At 51.9% G+C, this 23,517-nt stretch overlaps 1 protein-coding gene and 1 long non-coding RNA gene across 2 annotated transcripts in view; one reads left to right on the forward strand and one right to left on the reverse strand.

The window, feature by feature from the left end:
* Positions 1-18,758, reverse strand: part of LOC100648077 (hemicentin-2) — a 32,476-nt gene extending 13,718 nt beyond the window's left edge. The window contains exon 1 of the mRNA XM_012318652.3: positions 18,091-18,758. Coding sequence (XP_012174042.1) covers positions 18,091-18,151 — 61 coding nt within the window. The 5' untranslated portion in view covers positions 18,152-18,758. The remainder of the gene's footprint in view (positions 1-18,090) is intronic.
* The window catches only part of LOC105666757, a 74,803-nt gene that overhangs the window by 17,973 nt on the left and 33,313 nt on the right, over positions 1-23,517 (forward strand). The window lies entirely within an intron of this gene.

Consider the following 23,517-nt stretch of genomic DNA (forward strand, 5'->3'; position numbering starts at 1 on the left):
GACAAAAACGAGACACGGTAGTATACGTAACTGGCTCGAGATGCGTCTTACCACGGCGAGTCCACGACGCGAAAGAAGGTCACGTTTCCGCGAAAAGACGACCTACTCTACTATCGCCCCCAAATAAAATGATCTCGGTGATGTTTCTGGAGAGAGAGAGAGAGAGAGAGAGAGAGAGAGAGAGAGAGAGAGAGAGAGAGAGAGAGAGAGAAAGATCTTGGGAAAAACAGTCAACAGGACGCGCGATCTAAACGAAGGGAAATATAGGTAGAGATACTTCGATAATAAAGTCAGGACAATTAAATGGTGTTGAGCGATCCACTTGAAAGAGAAAATCTCTGCTCTAGTGTTCTTAGGCAGGAGTCAAAGTCTGGGCGTGTTGAGTCAGAGCGATAACAGCGGCTTTCATTCGACCTGCGATAAGGGGTCGCACCATGCTAGGTTTATTATGCCTGGTGGTATTGCTTACCACATTTCCCGCCTCGTTTATCTTTTCATGATTGCTTTTTTCTATAACACCGTCGCCTCTCGATCACCCCCTCGGTCTCATCGAAACTTCCGTCGAACGTGCAACGCGACGTCGTGACGCACGGCACGGGATTCGCAACTCGTCCTTCCGTAAAACAACGTACTTTTGTACACACATCCATGGTATGTGCGCGTACATCGAGGGACTTGACGTCGTCTTCCAACTCCCAACAGCGAAGGAGCGTGGGATACATTGGAGAGCGTATCACGTGTCCTCTGTGCGCGTTACTACGCGCAACACGCACCGCGTACGAGCCGTGTGTATGCGTAATGTACGTAGCGCGCGTATCTCCGCACTGCTGCGTGCCTACGTGCCTGTGTGGCTGCGTGCTTAGAGAGCCCACTGCTCCGAACGTTTCCTTTGTGTCCCCTTCACAGCATTTTTTCCTCGGTGGAGAGTGGTCGAACGTGACCGAGCGATCTAAACGATCTCGACGTCAGGACCGGTGGTTGTTGTTGGCACGCCGTTGTTTTGACGGACTGCCGGAAAAGTAACGAGCACCAGCAGGGTTTACGAGCGTAACGAACTCGCGTTTCCCCTCCGACGAACGGGAGAAACAACGAACAGGCTAGGACAATCGGGGCTGGGAAAAATCCAGATCGTTTCCGCGTACGAATACTTACACGGTCGAAGCCTTTCGATTCGCGTCGCTCGATTGTTTTATCGTTGTTGCTACTGTTATTATTATTATTATTATTATCATTGGAAAACAGGGAAGGTATCGCAATTAACGATAGATAGCGTGCAAGGCGAGTAGCTTCGGCGCAGCGTATAGGCGAAGCAGTGATCAGAGCTATTCTGTTTCTCTCGTTGCTCGTTAGCCGTGAAAAAGCCATCGGAGCCAGCTAATCGTGACACGAGATTCGCATTAACCAAACGCCACGCGATCGAACGAAGAAACTCATGCTATAGCTCGAACGACTCGCAACGATTCTCTCGATAACGAAACGAAACGCTGACTCTATTCCAGAGGATATTACCTAACTTAACTGTTTTGTTCGAAGCCAAGCGTGCCACAGCGAACTTTGTACAACTTTGTACAAACTTCAAACAACAAAGTGCATTTTTAAAACGAACCGTGGCCGATGTGTCGCTCGTAAATCTGTTTAGAGACACGCTGTGATCGAGTGGTGGAAAGAGAAAAAAGGAAAAAACATAGTTTCGGGAGGAAAAAGAAGTAGTTCACGAGTTCGGTAGCCTGTCTCGACGCGATGACACGAGAATACATGGCACCTCGCGCGACGATTTATCATCGAGGAACGCGGAGAAGCTCGTCTTTCTCTTCCTCGCGGAGCCACGTTATCGCTGAAACATCTCTGACCGCACGCGAGCCACGTCCAACGATCGATTTCCCGATTGGAAAACGCGACGCACCGCGTTCAACTATTCCTTATCGCGACCGTTCCTCCGCTCCCGAAACTGTACCGGTACTCTGCGAAACTGTGCGAGAAGTTCGCAGTTCGCCGGCGGCACCTGTTGCACGGATTTCCGGCACGTTTTCCGCGTGCGTTTGTGCGCGCGCCCTCGTGCACGAATGCAAGAGAGAAAAACAGTGGCGAGGAGGAACGAGGAAGAAAGCGGATAGCGGATGCGTCGTCGCGCGATTAACCAGCTATTCGCGGATTTGCTACGTTACGTCACACTCTTTGACGCGTGTTCTGCTATGAATCAGCCGCCAGCGATTCGAGCTAACGCGATTTCTAACGTTATTCGGTCGTGCCTCGTGGCATGAAATCGAAATCCAGTAAATATTAAGATCGGCTCTCGATTGAGTGGCGAAATAAGAACCGAAGAACAGACAAAGGTAGGGGGGGAGGGGGGAATTGGCGATATTGGGACGACGTAAGCAAGTAAGCGCGAAATCGATGGCACTGAAGATCGACCGTTATCCGGGATTTCCTTGACGTGGAGGAAACGCGGCGAGGAACGAGTGGAACGATCGCAGGCTGTTGCGTGCGTGTATACGTGCGACGAGGTGCGTGGAGAACCGAGGGTCTCGCATCTGCGAACCAGTCACACCGGTCCCACTTCTCTCTCATTGGCGTAGCAGCCGAGTTTTCCGAATTAAATTGCCCGCTAGTGAGTAGCGCTGAGCGCGGTTCGCAAACGGAGCGATTTAAAGGGCTTCGGGCGAGAGCCGCACCGATCCATCGATCGAGGTCATAGTATCGTATCATTAGTCCGAGGAAGCCTCTTTTTTGTTTGCCCGTTTACGTGGAATCGAACGGGATTAAGCCAACTGTTGGTTAACTGTCGGAGTAATTCAACGTCTGTGAGTAATTAATCGTCGAGGTTGGAGGTAAATTTAATCGTACGAGGTAATTGCCAGATTATACGAGATCGCTATGCTTAACTTTGTCGCTCGGGATGATCGTCCTCTTCTATTTACAATGCTTAAGGAAATGTTTGCTAAATGACAAAGATTCCACACGAGGATATTAAAGGACAGCGATACCTTCAAACTTATAAGCGATCGATCTTGATTCTGCCTGCATAGATCTTTACATCCAGCCTGGCAAGAAATCTCGAATCATGCTTGAATCCAGCGACCTTCGAAATCGTCGCGTCGTTCGCCTCGAGTTCCTTCGTTGCATGGTAGCATGGTAGGAATCGCACGATCACCGAGCACAATGCGTCACGAGTTGCCCTGAATTTTCCGAGTGAATCGCTTCTCACGTCGAACGGGAAAGAACGCAGGTTCGGTCGACTAAGAAGGCAGAGGAAAAGCGCGGAGAAGCAGTGTATTCGTGCTCCAAATACAGGCACTCTCGTTCCATCACGCTTTTAAACGAACGAGGATGGATTTCTCGCTGACGTATTTTTTTGACGGACCACTTTTTTGCATGCAGGAAAATGCGCGCTATATAGTGCAAGTCCGTTGCCCGTTGCTGCTTCTTCTTCCTCTCTGGACGACAACTTTGGAAACCATTTTTCCCCGGCTTCTCCGAGGTTGCAGTTTTTGTCCGCGTCTCCGTTGTTCGTTTCTCTGGCTCCGGTCCTCCACCAGGCCAGTTCCCCGATGTTTTTGCGAGCGTACAGAGCAAAGCCTGGCTCGAGACGGAAAATTCCTGATGAAAACTGAAAATTCTTGGCTTTGCGCCATTGGATTCCAGTCGAGCCGGTTGCCGCTCCTACCCGCCGTTACCTACTGTCTCCCTCCCTCTCCTTTCCTCTCCGTTTACCCGCCCCCTTCCTGTCTCTAGCCTTTCTCTTTCTCTCCGTTTTGTTCCTAACCTATGCCTCTTTCTCTTCGCTTCTGTTTCTCCTCTACGCTCTTTTTTGCCGTTTCCCTGCTGTACCTCCGTTCCTCCGGAGACCTTCCAGCCGACGGAATATACCTTTAGCACTCTCGACTACTCTCGAGTCCCGCACTGGCAGTGCCTCTCGTTGTTGGTGGTACGCGTGACTCAATTCCGTCCGATCTTTTCGTTTTGGCTTTAAACGGGCTAATCGATGCGCGTTACTTTCGCTGAATTCCTCATCCCACCTTTTCCTGTTCTGTAATTTCCTATCCGATCGCCAGCGCTTGGGCGAGGATCGCGAATGACGACGAAGAACTTTGGGGTCTACCGGAAACACCGTGATACCGATGTCCGTCGAGATTGAACGAGAACGGAAATATCTCGTCGACGAAACTCGGTCTTTCTCGACGAACGAAAGTTTTTCGATCGGTATTCCAACGGTAGTGAGAACACCGGTATTTGCTTGCCAGCACACCGGGAGCTCTAATAGCGGTTAAACGGCCGGTTCTTAGCTCCCCAATTGCAGCCTTATGGAATACTATCGAACAGAGTCCTCGTGAAAAGTCTACCTCGACTAATTGTTCCCCGCGCACCACCATCGACACTCGGCTATTACGAGCGTTGACCCGCTCGATCGATAGGGTCGCGGCCAATAACGCTAAGCTTCCCGATCATCGAGCCACCCCGTGATCTCTGCCAATGCGGTTTGAGAAGAATTCTAGAGGCTGCGAGCGAGCAACTTCTCTTTTCAACCGCGATTCTATTCCAGGAATCGAACGAACAACACGAGCCACTGTGTTCGAGCACGATCGCTCGCCGCCAAGTAGGCCTGCGTCGGTTTTCGGCTTCCAAGAAAGAAACGAAAGTACATATAGTGGGGATCGCGAGTTTGCCCGATACGTAAGAGAGATCGTGTTCGACGCGCCTGGTTCGTTCACGCTTGTTCTTTCACCGTGAGCTCCTTATTTATGGGCATTGCATTCGCATAGTTACGCAATCCGGGTGTTTATGGTCGAGTAACGGCACAACTTACTAGGCCAGTTACTACTCGGCTCCGTTGTAAACCCGTCTAATACCACCACAGCTCCGTCTCCTAAGTCCAAGCACTGGTCCTGAACTTTTCCTAGTCGTGCGTCTGGCGGGTAGCCTCGCGCGATATCATCGGTCGAGGCAGCTCGTTTTTATAAAGCAACGTACCGCGGACGGTGGTTTCGCGTAAATTTCAGCGGGAGCTCACGTTACTCCATCGTGAGGCGCTAGGAAACTTTCCGACGAGCTTTTCTCATCGGGGTGTTGTTGCGCGCGAACTCTGGGAAAAAATGAGCTGCAATGTTGCCTCGCGTCCGAGGCGAGCGAAGGATCGTTATGCTCGAGCACATCCACCCGCCAAAGAAGTTTATCCCGGCTTTTCCTTGCGAGCGGGAGGAAAAAACGATCGCGAACGCGGATTAAAAGAGTGGCGTGGGCGTGGAAGGGTGGAGCGCGCGGGGACGTGGGTACGACGAGAAAAAGAGAGGAAAAAGAAGACGTGGACGCGAGGAGCCAGCGCAGCCAGCGTAGGAAGACGACGAGGCAACCGTCCCGAACCGGGCGGGCAATATCGACGCGGCGAACCGTTCGAAGCGGCACACCGCGACATACGAACGAGCCGAGTAAGCTCGATAAAACTAGTTCTGTCGAATAGCTCGAGGATATAGCTGCCGTTCGGACCCTTTGTTCTCGTTTATCGAGGTATTCGCGGCCGGTCTCGCGGTCGCGACTTTCCGTTGCGCTCCAATCCGTCCGATCGCGTCGTTCTCGATTTCCTCCGGTCGAGTCGTTAAGACTTCTTCTTCTTCTTCTTCTTCTTCTTCTTTTACTTCTTCTTCTTCTACCTCTACTTCTACCACTTGCCCTTCTTCCTCCGCTTCTTCACCTTTGTTCCATCAACTTTTCCGATAGACGAGAAGAATACGAACAAGAGACGGTTCACGCCTCTGCTCGACCCTATGCCGGAGGGTGTGAGTTCGAGTGTGAGGCAGAGAGAGGTTGATAGTGGCGGGTGAAGCACGAGAAAAGTTCCGAGTGCGTGTCGTTCTCTCAATAAGGCGGAGGACATGGCGCTTCCCTACGTCTTCCGTAAACTCGACGAGGAAAAGGGGGAGAGGAAGCGGAGAATCGGGCGGAGCTTCCGCGAATGCTCGTGTCTCCAAGGCCTCCAGAGGCGACGAGAGAGAGAGAGCAAGAACGTAGGAAAGTGTTTATCCTTGAGATTGGACGTTCCGGGAGCTATCCTCGTAATCCCCTGGTGGCAATCTCGTAATCCTGCCGTATAACTTCGCCCCCGCTACTCTCGATCTCACCGTCCACCGATTCGCCAAGACGCACCTCGACTATGAGGCCAGGGATATCTTATCCTATTTTATCCGAGATTCGGGGCCATTGTGCCCGACTCGATATTTTTCACTCGTTTTTCGCCCGTCAGCTCCGACGTCCTTCCTGTCTTTCCTCGAATGTTCCCCTTCGAGCACGTTCTCCGTTTCTTTCTCTCTCGCTCTTTCTCTCGCTCTCGCTCTCTCTCTCTCTCTCTCTCTTGCTCTCTCGTTCTCCATATGGTGTACAAACGAGGTAGAAACTATAATTCGCGGAGGACAGAGAGGCGGAAACGGAAATTGAGGAGTCAGCCGTGGATATCGGATGAAAACGCGTTAATCGTCCCGAGATGAAGCTTCCGCGTGCTTCTGTGAAGAAGGAGGGTCACTCGAGCGAACGACTTCATCGCCGGCTAACTAGATACTCCGGTGTCTCCCTCTCCTAAAACTGTGGCGGCCACTCCGACTTAACGAAAGGTAAACTTCTCTAGCAAGAACAAACTTATCCGGGCCGGTTTTTGTCCCATTCCAACATGATCTTCCACCCTGTTGAACCGGTCTTCCGTGCCGCTTAAGAAACACGGTTTCACCCTAATCGACTCGTTCCGGGCGACCCATCCACCCGTCACGATCGACTACGGCAGACATTTACTTGACGTTGCTCGTCCCGATTCCAACGTCTTGCCGCAGCGGAACGGTATTCTGTCTTCGTCTGTCGTGTTCGGTCGTACGATCGACGTTAGACGAACAAATGGAACACGTACTAGCCTTCCTCGGTCTCTCGATGTATTCGCCGCGAATCAATAAGGCGAACCACCGATATTATATGCATAAAATTACGAGTTATTATCCGGTTCCAACGAAGAGACAGGATTCCACTTTCGCATCAACGAATAATCACCGTCTGGTTGCAACTGTGTGGGTTAACACAAGAACGATGAAGCAATACTTTCCACGAAAACAATCATCCGATGTTTTTCGAATAATCGTTAACCAGACCCGGCATGTACGATAATAATGGTAATGTTAGTAATACGCAGCTTCCAAAATTAATAATCAGATTGAAGATTCGAAATTCAATGTTCCATTCGGGTGTATTAATACGATATTCTGCTCCGTTAACGCAGAAACTAATCGTTACGGTTAAAATCGGTAATCTTTTTAAAACGTCGTCCAACGAAACACGCGACATAATATGGTTATCGGGCACGTAGTCCGCGGTCGGAAGTATGGGTTTTCCAACGAGCTTTAAACTCTCTTCCGGTTCGGCGTACGTGCACACGCGGATTGACGTCCAAACATCACACAGCGGAGATTTAGCGCGACGCGGGATCGGGGGAGGGCATAATTCGATATCTCGGCAGAGACGTTTATGTCAACTAACTGACAATGGACTCTTCGTTAGATTACCAGCTCCGGTAAACGTACTTGTTGGCAGATTATACCGGGGATTAAGCTAAACTTTGTTATTTCGCCTTGCATCCTAGTCTCCCCTTTCGTTTTCTCCCTCTACGAGCGATGCTCTTAATTTAACGATTCCTCCCCCGCGACTTTGTTCAAAGAAACCGAACCCTCGTTACGAAAACAGTCGGACGCAAACAATTATGGAAATTACCGATCGTTTCCATAAAGGGTGGCTTGCCCGTTCAAAGAGAGACGTCGATCCTTTTAGCCGAGATCGTCGAGGACACGCGTTACCGGATAATCGGAGGGAACCACGCCGCCTCGCAAAAATCCCTGGGAGACGTTTAGCCGGGCGTTTAAAGGGCGACCTCGTTTCCCACGTCTCGATTCGGTCTTTCAGTCCGACTCGAAAAAGAGTTCGCAGCCGTTACAAAGATAGCGGTAACTGGATTTAAACGATCGGTGGCTGATCGATAAGGTACGCGCTCCAAATCTCTCGGGCAACCGGTCGCTTCGAGTCGACGTCAGCCGACGTCCTTTGAGAGCGTTCCCGGAAACTTTTTTCCCTGGCAGGGAAAGAAAAAGAAAGGTTAATTCTAATCGTGGCAACGTAAACGAACTGGCGAATAAAGGCAAAAAGAACCGAGCTACTTTCCGACCCCGCCATTCTCGACCCACCTATCCTCTGTCACCGTTCTCGCTGCCTCGACATTTATTTTCCCGTACCGTCTTCTGCGGGTCTTCCGTGTTTACCGTACAGCCTCTGCCTGGCCTTTTTCTAAGCTCCGTATATCGTATATCAGTTTTCGCGAGCTCGTGCGCTGTTGTCACACTCGCTAAACTGTTCGTCGAACTTTCAACTAAGCCCAGAAACGAGACGTATCTTCCGCGATCACCTAACTCTCCGCGCTGCTAACGATGTCCAGAGGCTAAACCACCGAAAAACGGCGAGCGCTGCCGTGGTCTCGACGAGAAACATCGCGGAAGTTGCACGAAATTAGAGGTGAAGCGCCCGGGAGAAGTGGGAAGGCCTGTCCGACGTGGAACGGGAAAAGGGTGGAGCGTAAAAAGGAAGCCAGTGGCGAGTCCGGTGGAAAAAGTTTGAAAAAAGCGAGCAGCACGGAAAAGAGAGGTCGGAGTAAAAGCTTGTTTCTGGCGGCATTCGCGGGTGCTGCTCGTGGCATTAATATGCATTTCGTATCGTTACGGACGAGCTTGTGGAACCGTTTCCCGCGTCCCCTCGGCTCGCGTGTATCGCATCGTGGATCAGCGAGAGCTTGTTTCTAGTTAACGAATCGCGGCCTTGGCTCGCGAGAGGAACGCACGACAGACGTTCGAGTGGTACATGGTTGATACCGTGATAGAGACGGTAAACGAGCGAAATAGAATAGATAAAAGAGAGTTCGCTCGATGGTGGTCGGCTCGTTTCGGGCGTCACAGACCGCGCACAGACGACCCTGTAGGGGAGCAGGAGGCACGAGGCAGGAAGCGGGGGCAAATGGCAACCAGAAAAGCAATTCAATCTGGAATCGGCAAGATAGAGGCTAACCGTTGCGGCTGCGCGTCCGTTCCATTACCGGTTTACGGGAAGAGAAAAAGGAACAGGGAGCTCGACGGAGGCAGCGGAGGCAGCGGCGACGGTGGTAGCCGGAGACTGGTTGCAATGCCACGGTTTGCCACGACGCACGGCTATTGTCACGGATAATTGCACGGCTAGTTAGCCGGCTACGCGAAGCCACCTCGTAAAGCCCCCACCGTCTGCGAGACCGAGGGACGCTATCTCGTTTCCCTCTGTTAAGAAATTTTCTTGCAACGTTTACGCGCGGTTTATCTATTCGCGTTCTCCGCTGGAGATTCGCGGGGAACGGCTTGCTTCCGCATGTTGCCCGAGCGAAGACGGGAGGAGGAACAGGAGTCGTTTGTCCCTCGTGTGCGATACCAGATAAGCCACCAACACTGATTCTATTTGTCGCCGCTGGGTTCTAAGACGAAACAAAGGCGCGCGTTCGCCCATTAGTCGGTGCCTCTTGTGGAAAACGAAAACGACGCACGCGGATTGCAGAAACGAGGAATCGGTGAATGGCGTACAGAGGGCACCTGCGAGCGTCGCTGCATAGGTAATATCGTCTAACGGGGCAATGCGGGATAATAGAGGAATTAAAGTTACACCACGACGCGATCTCCTTCGAGCGTAGCCAAGGCTGATGGTTTCGCCTTACGCGGTTTCTCAGAACTATGCGCCGCAACGCGGATGGAATTTCCTCGGTGTATCGCGATCGTTGTCGACGACGACGATACAACGGGGAAGCTCTCCTCTGGAAATCCCGAGGTTCTGTCATGAGCACCAGCTTTTCTCGTTGAGGACAGCGTGCGTACGCGTCGCGGATCACGGATGAGCTGCAAGGCAAAGGGAAAAAGAGAGAGTGAGAGAGAGAGAGAGAGAGAGAGAGAGAGAGAGAATCAGGAAGGACGGATGGAAGAGAAGGGAGAGGAAAGCTTGTTCCTTTGGGCTGGAATGGGAAATGGAGGTTTTGGCTGATAGGAAAACGGGCGCACAAGACGCGAGCGCTCGGTTACGCGTTTCCGATCCTTAATGGGTTTATACAGGCAGTAGCATTCTAAGTTCTCCGTCTACGTAATTCGAGTCGGTTTAACAAGTTCTCGGAGACATCCGCACTAGTTGAAAGTACGATCGATCCCCGGCGTATACACGTCTTTACCGATGCTCTCTGTGTATCGCGGCGTTTCTACGTTCCGAAAGAGGCACGAAAACGTTTTAGCTTTCGGTTCCTAACATATATCATTGGGTAACGCGTTTCACGTGCTCGACAGATGTTGCGCGTACCAGCCGCGCGTTTTGCCGTCGCACGTTCGCTCGTCGTCCTAGTCATCGTCGTCAAGGGACGAGTATTTGCGTTCGACCCGTGCCGTTTACGTCACCGTGAAACCCGATAAACGAGAAAATAGAAAGAAACGGATAAAAAAGAAGAGAGAAGAGCGACATACGGGTACAATTTGGTATTAAATCGAACGAGCCCTCGTGTCTACGATACGAAGCGCCGCGTATCCCGATACCGCGAGTGCATCGAAGCGGACCGGAAAGCATCGCGAAAGGACGGAACGGTTAATGCTCGGGCATAAATATCGAGGCTCTAATTACGTCGACGAGCGTGCACGCGCCACACATATACCGGGCATATTCCCATCGAATTCGTAATTATGGGCTTAATTGAAAACGTGCCGGCCATTCTCCGTCAGCCGGTCCGCGCCGTTACAAACGCGCTACCTCGTAATTCCTAAAAACAAAACTCTACCGTTTCTCTCTCTCTCTCTCTCTCTCTCTCTTTCTTCCGTCGCGCCTCCTCCTCGTTCTCTTATTTCCGTTCCCCTGCTCTCGCTCTTTCTGTCCCCCTCCCCCCGATGTTTCCTCGACTATTTCGCACTCGACATGTTCACGAATCGCGTCGCGACACCGAGCCGTCCCTATGTACGATACACGAACGATGACCTCGATGGAAGTTACGGTACCGAGACTGCTACCGTGGATCGTAAAACCGGCCGCGAGCACCGTCGCGCGGATTCGGGTCAACCGAAGCCGAACGAACGCACGAAACGCTTGGAACGCGCCAACGTTGGCTCGCCACGCGCGCCGCTTCTCTCGATCGGCCGCGAACGCAAACCGGAATGGCAAACGCGAACTCACGGTGCTCGCCGATTTTCCGAAGCTTCCCCTGCGACGAAAAAACACGAATGCAAAGCGACGGCCGTGTAATTTATATCCGGGAACCGAGCCAAGAAGCTGCCGGTTATCCCTCGGATCTCGTAAATCTCGGCGGAGCTCGTGTGCGCGCGATCGGTGGAAACACCAGGTTAGTTCGTCTGGCTTGTCCACGATTACATCCGTTTCGACGGATAGGAGGATCGAGTACACGAGTCGCGATGCGACGTAATCGACGCACTCGACGAGCAGCTCGTGAGAACGGCCCGTTTGGGTTAATGGCACTGGAGGAAACGCGCGAAGTCGAGGGTCGTTCGTTTTTTTCTCTTTCCTCTTTTTTCTCTCTGTATTTCGCGTCCTGTCGTCGGTGTTTTAACGCGTCACCGAGTTAAACGTCGAAGACGAGAGACTGTTTACGCCGTTGAATAGATTTCGAAAAAGAGTGAAAAGCGATCGAGCGATGGAATTTCAGCGAGTCGAATGGAAAAAAAGCGGAAACGATCCTTTCTGGCATTTTTTAATAGTAAGCCCCTTGGAAGCGGCGCGAGTCGGATTCTCGGCCGAGGGAGGATGGAGCGGCCGTTTCGCAAGAAAAACGAATTCCTGGCTATGTATAAGTCGATAACGCGAAGGGAGACTACGTCCTGTGGCGGAGCTTAGCCGCGTCGCTTATAGGTATATCGTAGTCTTTGATCTTTAAAAAGAATTCAATTTGCCTGGAGATTGAACCAGGGTCACTGAACCGCGTGCAAACGCCAATCGTTCTTCCCGAGTGCACAGGGGCTCCTACCGTGCCACGGATCCACCCCACCTCGCCACTGACGGGAGAGAAACCGACCGTTTTCCTTGAAAAACCGTTCCATCGAATCACCCGTGACCTGTTCCTCTCCTTCGTTTTTCATCCTGTGACCCCGTTTCTGTGTCTTAATTGAAGATGAACATTCGACTACCTTACTGGCGCGTGAGTCCCTTTACCGTTCGTTAGCGTCTCGGAAACAACTCCGTCCGTAGATTCTAACACGATTTGAAAATTTTGAGAGACGGCGAACGACGGACGAAGCTCGAGCGAAGAACGTGCGATCTTCTTTCGGACGGTGTCCAGGCGACTGGAACGTGTGCGACGAAACGAACGGTGGACATGGAAGAAGCTGACTCGAAATCGAAATCCGATTGGAAACGTCGCGGCCGGCTGTCGCATAGTAGACGGCGTGGAACCCGTGCAGGCGGAAGAATCACGGTCGCGACGTAACCACGATAGCGCGCACGTAGCTCTCGAAATATTCGAAACGGAAAGACCGTAGGGAAAGAGCGGCGGACGACCTCTTGGCTGCGCTTATACGCGCATTTGCATAATATCGGAATATCCTTAATGGCGAGCTGCGCCACGCAGCCTTCGAGAAACACCGATTCTCCGGGGTGCCGTGAAACTTATCGCTTCTTAACCGACGACGACGACGACGACGACGACCACGCGTCGATCTTTTCCTCTCTTTTTTGTTCGTTCCGGTCGTTTCGCCTAGTCGCTTCGCGAAACGAATGCGAGATGCGAGATGAGAGTTAGCTGGTAACGAAACGCGGCGGAATATCCAAGGACGGTTGAGTAGACGGATATCTATTCGGCTTTCGCCGGAATTTCGCGGGTAAATTTAACTCGGCCGTTCGCTCGTTTCTAGCCCGCCTCGTAATCGCATTAGCCCGGAGCTACGCGAACGTTTTTTCACGTGGTTCGTTGAAAAAATAGCGCCGCCGCGAATAATATCGTTCCACGGTATTTGCCGGGCGCCGCGCAATCGCGAACACGCTTCCCCTCGAACGCGTTTCACCGAGAGAACAAGGCGTGGAACGCGCTGCAACGAGCCAAGAACGTTTTTCCAGTCTCAGATTATCCCGATCCTTTCGAATCTCGTGCACACGTCTGATACTCCGGTGATTCTCTCGCAAAAAAGGATCGTTCGAGCGAGCTATGTAGTTTCTTTCGTCTTCGATTGTTCTCCTCCGGGGAGATCAGCAAATTTCGCGAAATCCGTGCATCCATCTCTTGCGACCAACTTCTTCTTTACGACGATATTATTAGCGTGCTGCTGGTCGTTCGCGTGAGACAGTTTCGACGAAACGAGCTAACGAGATAACGCAGTTCGCCGTCTGTTTCCGTTCATCTGAAACGTCGGTCCGCTCTCCCTGTCTCCCGACTTTCAATGTCCGACTTAACACCTTCCACGAGCTTGGTTTTGCACGATATCGGATATACGATCCGTTTCGACGTCTCATTCTTTTCTCCTTGCGCTCGTTCAGCCCTGTAATTTACGTCCACTCGACGAATAGATCCGTAAAACTGCCCCGTCGCGAAAGACACTTAATTACCGTCTACAGGCAGCTGGAGTTATCTCGCGGATCACCGTTCCATCCCTTCGTTACCGTCTCGAACTCGATCATGAAAGTGCCCGCTTCGTAATACGCGGCCAAAAGGGATCCAAGCAGCTTCGCTCCTACTTTCTCGCTTTAACTCTGTGACCATACATCAGTTTAATGCACGGGACGCGTGTCCGGTAAAATTCTAACGGAGCATCGGGGGAAAATCGATACGCGCTAACGAGCAGCGAAAAACCTTCTTCCGGCTGGCGTTTGCACGCTCCTGCCTCCACGGTGACCGGCGCGACGGCGGTTGTGTACGCTAGTTCGTCGAAAAGAGCTTCCAAGTTGCCGCGAATACGGTCACGAAGGAAAATAGGGAACGGAGAGGGGGAATGGGGGTGAAAGGTACGAGAAAGTCGAGAAATGGTTCGACTCTCGAGGTACGACGGGGTAAAATTCGAATATTCGAAAGTACGACGGGAGAAAAGTAACGGGCGGACGAAAAGGCGCAGCGGCGCAGGGTGTCGTGCGGGCTGGCCTCCCCTCGCGACACGAGCGCGTATCGGCGACAAGGGTTGACCAGGAATAATTTCACTTTGCGGCCGCCGATAAGCCCACGGGTGCATGTTACCCTACCCACGTCGTATGATTGCGGAATCGCGTGATGCTCGAGTCGCGGTAGCGTACCATGGTGCGATGCGGCGTAACTCTAGAACGCGTAAGCTTGGCCCTTTCGCAGCCGCTGAAAGCAACCCCCGATGGGAGGAGGAACGAGTGCAGAGAGGGTCGTGGCCGAGCAAGCAGTTCGCGATCATTGACGATACTCGGAGGTCGTGGACGAGCCGGATGCCTCGCAAGCCAAATCATCGACCAACGCCAGGCGAAACCTTCCCATTCATCGAGCAACCTTCTCCAGTTTTTGATCGCATCGCGCTTCACGGCATGGCCGATCTCCCACTAGCGATAATAACGAAATGTACGTCGAAGTTTTTGCGCACCGCTGGCGAATCGTTTCGTACGATCGTCCAAGAAGACGATGACGATGCTCTGGTTGGTTTTCCTAGGACGATCGAAGGCGAACTCGGAGCGAATGGCGAGGATTGTTCCGCCGGGAGGTCGCGTAAATACGCTTCGTATCGATAAATCTACGAGCGGGCACCCATAAATAGTCGATACGTGTAGTCTGGCTGCTATATCGCGATACACGCCGGCTCTAGGTGAGACTGTCTCGCGAAAGGGTGGCGGAGGCTGTGAGTTGGCTGCGGGCCAGCAGATATTTTCGTAGTCCTGGCCCCGCTGCTGGCTGTATGCGTCCAGAGTAACCCCGTCGCTTCCCGATCGGTCTACTTAAATCACTGGTAATGTACGTGGTTCGATTGGGCACGGTAGATTCGAGCAGCCCTAACGGTACGACGGCGTAGAACGGAAAAGCCTGACGGATAACCGGTGGATGGAGAATGAATCTGCCATCGTGCTCGTCTTTGCGGCCTCCTCCGATTATGTCTATAGTCTCTACACGTGGCGTATAGCTCGGCTGGGTATAAACTATTCCACGAAACGTTCGAAGCTACTTCGATTGAAGCCAATGACTCGCACAAAGGCGGTGGCGAATCACGTGAGAGCGCAAACGAGGCTGAAATCGGACAACGAGACCGGCTTTAGTCGCGAAAGGAACACGAGAGATACGCGTATACGAATCCAATTACGCGGGATGAAGACTTCGCGTACCCTCGGTCCAATTAACGGGAAAACTAATTTCTACGCGGCGGCGAAATCCGTGTTCACCGAGCTCCCGCGTATTTTTTCTTCCTTTTGTCCTCGGAAAAGCCGCCGAGAACCGAGATCCCCGCTTGCCTCTATCCTTTATGTGATATATATACATATATATGTATATATATATATTTTTTTTTCTCTCCCCACTCGGTTCCGTCGACCGGCGGCGTCCCAGTCCCGATTCAGCGCGCCGTAATACGTGCGGCCGCTCGCTCGTTCCGCTGAATTTAATTTAGCACTTACCGTATTGCGCGGGGCACAGCTAACCGTTTAACCGCCTAACGCCTTTGCCAAGTTGGAGGGAGTAACGGCCTGCGAATTTTCGTGGACGCGGGCCGTTTTCCATGCAGCGTGGCAGCCTCGATTCTCGTGGTTGTCGCGTTGAAATACAGTGACCCTCGAACGCGTTCCTCTCGACCCGTTCCGCTCGACCAAATCGTCGCTCGGTGTGCGAGGCGGCCCGATTTTTCCAGGCAATCGCTTTTCCCTTTTCTTTTTTCCATTTGCTTTTTCATTCCTTTCTTTCTTTTTTTTTTTTTTTTTTTTTTTTTTTTTGTTTTTTGTTTTCCATTCGATGATATCGCTTTCTGACCGGCCGCGCCGATTTCACCGAGGCTTGGATTAACGGTTAACCGTGCTCGCAAAACGAAACCCTCTAAACTCGCAGGTCTGTTTGTTCAGTATTCGTTTCGTCGATGGAGAGGCTCGATGGGCTAGTCTGCTTTTTCGTCGTCCGCGAGATTATTGCGAATGAACGGACCTCGCACGGTGATTGGTTCCGGCTCATCGGTAGCAACTATTCCGCGTATCGAGTCCGAAAAAAGGAGAAAGCGATATGGAAATAGCCTCCATTATGAATCTCATAACTTCTCGGAGAATCGCTCACACCAACTTTCTATCGATTAAGGCGTTAATTCCAAGAAAACGCGCTCGCCGTAATCACGATCAACCTGCAAGCCGTACTGGGTCACGTTTCCGGTCGGTTTATCCCGCATATTTTCCTCGCACCTTTTTTCCCGTGTTCACGACGCGACGTTTTGTGCCTGACGTAACCTGAAAACCAAATTACCAGAGCTCCTGTGCTCGAGACGCGTAAGAAGTCGTGAAACGAGACCCGAGCTTGTTTATCGAGGAAAATCAGCGGAAGGAAGAGAGACGCAAACGCGCCGCTGCAACTATCACCAATCTGTCCCTCCCTCCCCGAAAGCGCCATTAAACGCAAGCGATCCCAGCCTGGCTGGCTTTTAATCAGGCTAATGCGTAGCGTCGAGTTATTCCGCGGCTCGTTTCCCTTTCGCGTCCCGTCCCACACGGATATCGAGTAGCCCGTGCACGGCGAAAATCAAATGCGGCCGCGTCCGTCAACGTCGTTCCTGCGCCAAACGAGGATCGCGAAACGAACACAACGTATCACCGTCAACAAGGAGAAGGGAATCGAAATTCGCGAGCCGAGCCTCGTTATGATATGCATAACGAAAAGAGAGGTTGTGGCTCTCTCGATTGGGGAGGCCACGATTCAGGACGATATCGGTCGGTCGACGAACAACGAACGTCAGAAACGAAAATTTATTCGCGGAGGATCGTGACAAATATAAATTGTCGTGAGACCAAGCGTCGCATTAAAGACCTGTACGGAGCGAAGCGACGTCGTTGCAATTTCGCAGCAGTGATGCTATGCGCTTCAGAAGGATTACATTTTTAATAATACGATGCGCTCGTTTCTCACATCTGTCTATTAGGAATATAAAGTTGACCGAATGTTTTAGTTTTTTAGTTTCATTGCAGAAAATCGGAGCGACGAAAATAGCGCAATCGCTGATGAAATTCGTGATTCGTCTTTTTTTAAATTCTATCCTTGTTCGATACCGGAGGGGTAAAGTTTTTGCTACTCATCGACGACCTTTAAACGAAACGAAGTAGCCATAGAAATCGCGTTATTTGGGTTACGAGGAAACCCGACGAGGTCAGAGAGGGCCGTGCAGACGATTCGCGAGTAAATCCGCTTTGCCTGGAACGCGAATTCCTGACGCGGCAGCATTTGCCGCGACACGCCGCGGCGTTCTTATCAGCCTTATCAGCTCGCTCTTCTTGCAAACGAGTTCGCGGAAGAAGATGCAACTTCCCTTTTCGGCCAGCTGCACGGTTTTCCCATAATACGCCGCGACGTCTTTTCACTCGTAAACTCGGACTACATGCTCGTGGTTTGGCCGTGTCCCAACAGCCAGCTTTTCGCTTTCTCCCTGAATATCATTTTTCTGTTCTTATTTTTCTGTCTCCTTCCTCCTTCCAAGTCTCTTCTCCTTCATTCGTGTCGTAACATTTGCAACGAAGCTCCGTCCGAGTTATCGAATTTCTATCGAGCGACTTCGCTACGCTATTCCATCTATATGCTTTTTCTATGTAGATAGTCTGCGCGTATGCGTTGGTCGGTCGAAACATCGCGTATTCAATTTGCAAGCTGCTCCCTTTTTACGGCGAGTCGCACGAAACTCGCGGGAAAAGAGAGTCGAACGAGGAAACCTGTTGAGCCGGATAGGCTCGCGCGGATTCGCGTTGATCAGTCGCGAGGACGGGGTAAGTTTCGCGAGCGTACAAGCACGAGTAGGCGAGGTGTAGGAGAGGTTTAGGCGAACTCGCGGCAAGAATCGGCCCGAGGTCGATTCCGAAAAGCGAACGCGTCGAGTGACGCGAAAGATCAAAGATTCTCGTGGAAGCACTCACCTACGGTTGCCAGCAGCACCAGAAAGGTCCAACGATGTCCGGATCTCTCCACGAATCTCATCCTCTCTGGAGTAACGAGCACTCGAGGGCGGCTAGCTCTTTCCCTGGTCTACGCCCACCAAAACACACGAGACACAATATTCGATATCGACACTTCTTCCGTTATTATTACAGCTGGCACAAGCCGCTTTGCGTAAATTCCTTAATAAAAGGAAATCACTCTGCGTATAGTGGAGTAACTGTGGTAATCGTCCCGTGACGAAACAGAACGCCTCCGACACCACGCACTACTATACCTTCTTCGAAAGACACGACGAAGCTTCTTCGTCGAAGAGTTCCAAGCTTATTCAGGTGTACGCGTGCTCAATGGCCGAGGACCTTGCAGTCGAGGCCTGGATCGTCCTCGATCCTCTGCTCGTCATGTCTGACAAAGGTGAGAGAAGCGCGGGAATCGCGACACGATCGGCGTGAGGTACGCGAGGCCGTGGTAACTCGCAAGGATCGAGCTTCTCGACTGGCGGGGTATGTATCCGCGGCGGAAGGACGTGCGCGCTCGCCCGGTGGCCAACTCGCGCGGCGAGAGAACGAGCGGAGCGAAGCGGAACAGAATTGAACGGAACGGAAGAACGCGGCGGAGGCTACGTTGGCACCTTGATAGTCGGCGGTTAAGTGCGACCGCGCTCCGCTCGACTCTCGTGTCTCGCTCGCCGTTTCACGGCCGAGCGACAGAGAGAGACTGATCTCGCGATGCGCGCATGCCTCCGGCGAAAGTTTCCTCGAGTCGAGTCAAGCCGAGTCGAGTCGCGGGTCTGGTTCGTTTATTTCTCGCGCCACTCTTCCACCCGTACAAGTACGCGCCTCTTTTCGCTCTGGCTCGATCGTCGTCCGATTGTCGTCGTCTCACAGGAAATGCAACGGGTCGCGCCTTTTCTTCGTCTGTAAATACGATGGACGTTACTTCCTCCCTTCGAATGGCGGACGATTGATCCATTGGAAACTGTCCGCGGAGACGATCGTTCGGTTTCTCTGTGACTGGTCATCGATACACAGACACACGAAGAGTCGCAGAAACACGATCGAAGTTGGCGAATAAGAGTACCAGGTGAATCGGTGGACGGGGAATGGTCTCTGGGTTTCAAATGGTCGTTAACGGGGACGGATCGGCGCGAAGCAGCAGGTATCCCGTGCAGCTGCGGGACAACGTGAATTACTGGTGTGAATTCCAATGGTGGGTGGTTGGCGGCGGCCGCTTTCGCCGCGAGTACGTCACCGACCACGGACAGATATACCCACGGTGGAAGCCGCTTCCCATTGCGTTAACGCGACGCGGTTTTACGAGCGCCGATTCTACCAGTAAATCGCGCCCCGTGCACGGGATTCTCTTTTATCTGCGAAACATATTTCTGCCGGCGGTGAGGACGAAACGAGACGAAAAACGAGAGAGGCGAAACAAAAAGAGAGAGAAATGCGCGAGAGGACGCGAGACGAGGAACAAACGCGAAATGAAACGAGGTGAAATGAAACGCGCGAACGAACGAGAAAACGATCGTTAAAACGTTTAGAGACGCGGTTCCGGGGCAAAGAGATGCAGTCGAAGATGTGGAGCAAGAGGAACCGAGTATCGGTAGACCGTAGAGCGAATAGGGGACGAGGAAGGGACGAGGGTGGAACGAACGGGTCTACGAGAGAAGTTAACCAGGGAGACCGGAGAAACTCGCAGACTCCGCATCCGGCCGCTCGATGGTAGACCGTACAATTGTCTGGCATTGTGCTTGCAAATCAAGCGGCGGGCCGAATTTACATGAGATTTACGGCATTCCGTTTGCCGCAGCCCTGGCTGCCGCGTCCTCCTTCGTGTAACGTTCACGATTCCGCCTCGTACCTCGTCCAGCATCGCGCGAACGCTCACCTAGACGATCGTGCCCTGACCGCGACAAAAACCTCCGACGAACACGCCTTTAATAAATTCCACTTCGGTTCGTCTTTTATATCTCTGTCCTTCTCTCCTTTTCCCCATTCCCCCCTTCTTAACTGGATTCGTTTTCCCGCCAATCGACTTTGAATATTTTGCGGAATTCAAGGGAGCTCCTCCGAAGGGAGAAGTTTCGGAGAAGGTAAATACGCTACGAACCAGAGGCACGTACACGCTCCAGAGAATACGCCGGCCGCGTTACACCCGAGACTTCCCGCGGGAGATTCCCGTTTCTTAATTACTTCCATCCATTAATTAAAGAGTCGACTCTTGACCGCCGCGAAAGCTCGAGCTTCCGAGTACCCGGATCGCGAAACTCACTCTCGATCGAAAGAGTGCCGATATCCTGCCAGATAAATCGCCCGAGAGCCTGGAACATCCGCCTTTCAACTCTGAACAACGCAAAAAGAGCAGTACTACTTTGATATTTGACGCCGTTACGTTCGAACCTGAGTGTTTTGTGATTTTTGCGAGTGTACCGGATATCACTGCAATGGAATAATGACGTCTGAGCAAGTTTGGCGAATCGTTGAAGAAATTAAGAAATCGAGAGCTGTTTTCCATGAAATTTTTTCTAAACGATGAACCCGCGATATATGTAGATAAACAAATAAAATTATTATAAAACATATCGAATGAAAGGCAGCGTGAAATCGATGCATACGCATAATGCTAAAGAAAGAAATAAAATCCGAACCAAACACGGTGTTTGAAATCCCAGTGTCGCTTTAATAACTTTACAATCAAGCTCGTTGATCACAGTTTGCCCTTGCTCATATGGCGCCACTCTACGCGGTAGATTATTTCATGAGAAGCTCGTACCGGAGCAAAGTCGCGGTCGCGAAGCAGACTCGCGCGCTCGCGATTTCAAGACTCCAGAGACTCGGTTCTCCACAGGCGCTCGTGTAGGTCTCGCAGTTAAATTAGGTGAAATAGCTCCCTAGACGTCTCTTCGTTAGACTTCTCCAGACCGTTATCCTTTCGCGTGATACGAGAACTAAACTTGCCTCTTTCCGCGAGATGCCCACAATTTTGCGACTTTCATCTCAGTTCAGCTTTTCCTAGATGACTCGTGATTCGGACTTCGCGAAGCGGAAGTCGCTCTTTCTAACGGGTTAAGGTCGAAATCAGCACGTGTGTCACGAGAGCGGCACGAAACGATCGATGTACCGGCGCGAATTCATTAAGTATTCGCGCGGCTTTAATTACGAGAACAAAGTTTCCGCTCGATTGGAAAAGTTTTCACGGCGCCTGCATACTCGATCGCGTTGGATCGGCGCTACTGCTGCGCTGCAAACCCGCCCCCGAGGCCAACCGTTCGGGAAAAGCGGAAGCTTTCTTTACCAGCGCAGACAACGTCACGTAAAAATTCCCAGCGATGAACCGACTCGCCCGAATGGGGCATCCCAAGTATCCAAAGTTTGAGCTTGATTTCCTCCGGAGAATTTCTATAGAGATACGGCAGCGAGAATCTTCAGGGGTTTGATCAAAGACAGCGAACCGTCGCTGATCCGACGGTGGATCTTACGTTCGATGCAATTAGAGAACCCTCCTACATTTCTCTTCCCCAAGGAACCTATTCTCCATCGATCTTCCTCGATTTTCTGTCATTTGATGGGGCTGATAGATATTATAGCGGTATGCGACACGCAATATTCGATATTGCTTGTCGGGTAAACAGACAGTGATCTCTCCTCTAAAATCACCAAGTGAATCGAAGATTATTCGACGACGCCACGCGAAAGCGAGATAAGCTTTCTCGAAACATAGTCGTTTTATTGGCAAAGCTTGGGTTCGTAGATTTTTTACCCGGCAAAACTCATTAAAGCCTGCTGTCGGGTAGCCGCCGCACTTTCCTATGATCCAATTTCCAACGCTGTTCTCTCGCGCTTATTCTATTTTCTTTCCATCGCACGACTGAACCGAATAAATAAATAAATCTTCGACTCGACCTGAATACAGGTGGATAATTCTTGCGCCAAAGGAAATTACCGAGAAAGAGCTGACGCTAGAGGACCGATCGGCGATATTGCTTTGGAGCGAAGCCTATCTTCTCTTTTCGCAACCCGTTCAACGTTGAAACAGCTGCGCCGCGAATCCAACTTCTATCCTCGTGCAAAGGAGACCACGTCTAGGGAGATTCCCCTATGGGAGACATCCGTGTCGCTTATCGTCGCTGATAAAATCGGGTGTCGAATTTGTCGCGAGCCGGCCAACGGCTCCACTCTCGATATCTCCCTTGTCCCGGCTTGCAGAGACACAAATCAGTCGAAGGCGAGCTACTGGGTGAGGTGATGGCGACGAAGGGAAGCAAGATAGGGGACCGACAGAGTGGTAAGGGGATCTCGTAATCCTTTTGTAAGATGGCCGGGAGAACGGTGGTTAACGTTTATCGCAATAAATAAAGCTCGGCTTCCTGTCCCGGAAGGTAGACGTACAGTCGTTAAAGCGTGCAAAGTTTGGGAGGGAGTATCGTTAACGGTAGCGAGAAGCAAGAAGGAGGCGAGTCGTGAAAGCTCTTTGAGGTCGCGGCCGATACTACGCGCGCAGGTTAAGTGCTCGCTACGGCACCAAGATTCGGCTCGTCGGCTTAATAAGCTCCCAAAACGCCGTGGAAATTTGTTGCCCTCCGACACGGTATACGACCCTCTGCTCAGACACCGACTAATCCGGATCCACCGCAGCCACCTTCCTACCATCGATGCCGCGGAATTCCCACGCGAGACTGCGTCGTTGCGGTTCCATCAACGACGAACCGTACCGTTGCTCTCGATCCCGACGGAGGATCTCTGTCGAAGATACTGCGGTAATACGCGATACAGGGGATACACGCGAGGATATCGATGGAACGGAAGACGAGCTCCGAAGGAGAATGATCGCTCCGAGACGGTTAGGTCTTCGGGCTCGGTTAAGGTCTGCGCTCGCAGGTGGCCGCACGCGAACCGAGGAATCGACCCAACGGTCGAGAGGCGAAGCGACGGTGACTCGACGAGCCGTGACCAAGACTTCCGTTCGCACGGCCTGTACGAGCACCTCGCAATAAAAGCGTTTCTCTCGCGTTTCAGTCGGATCGGGAAAGGGACGGGGTCGCGTGGGAGGCTACCGGACGCCTCGATTGCCAGGGCCCGATAGCGATCTCGGACCGATCTGTTGGCGGTAGCGGTGGCGGTGGCGGTGGCGGTGACGGTAGCAGCGCCGGAGGCGGTGAATCGAGACTGTACGTAGTACATTGGGGGGGCACCTCTGGGAATGGCAAGGAAAATCTTGACAAAACGGTGATTGCCACGGCAGAGTTGACGTGGTACGCGAACCTAGGGGACGCCGCGGGGAGAAGTCGAGTATCGGTTGAACGACGGAAGAGGCGCAGCTGCCAGTGACTCGTTTCAAGTGTCGCGTCTTCGTCCTGCCGTACAACGAACACCGACAAGAACGCACGTCTCTACTCTCCCTAGAGT

Source organism: Bombus terrestris, chromosome 4 (genome assembly GCF_910591885.1).
Source record: "Bombus terrestris chromosome 4, iyBomTerr1.2, whole genome shotgun sequence".
Lineage (NCBI taxonomy): Eukaryota > Metazoa > Arthropoda > Insecta > Hymenoptera > Apidae > Bombus > Bombus terrestris.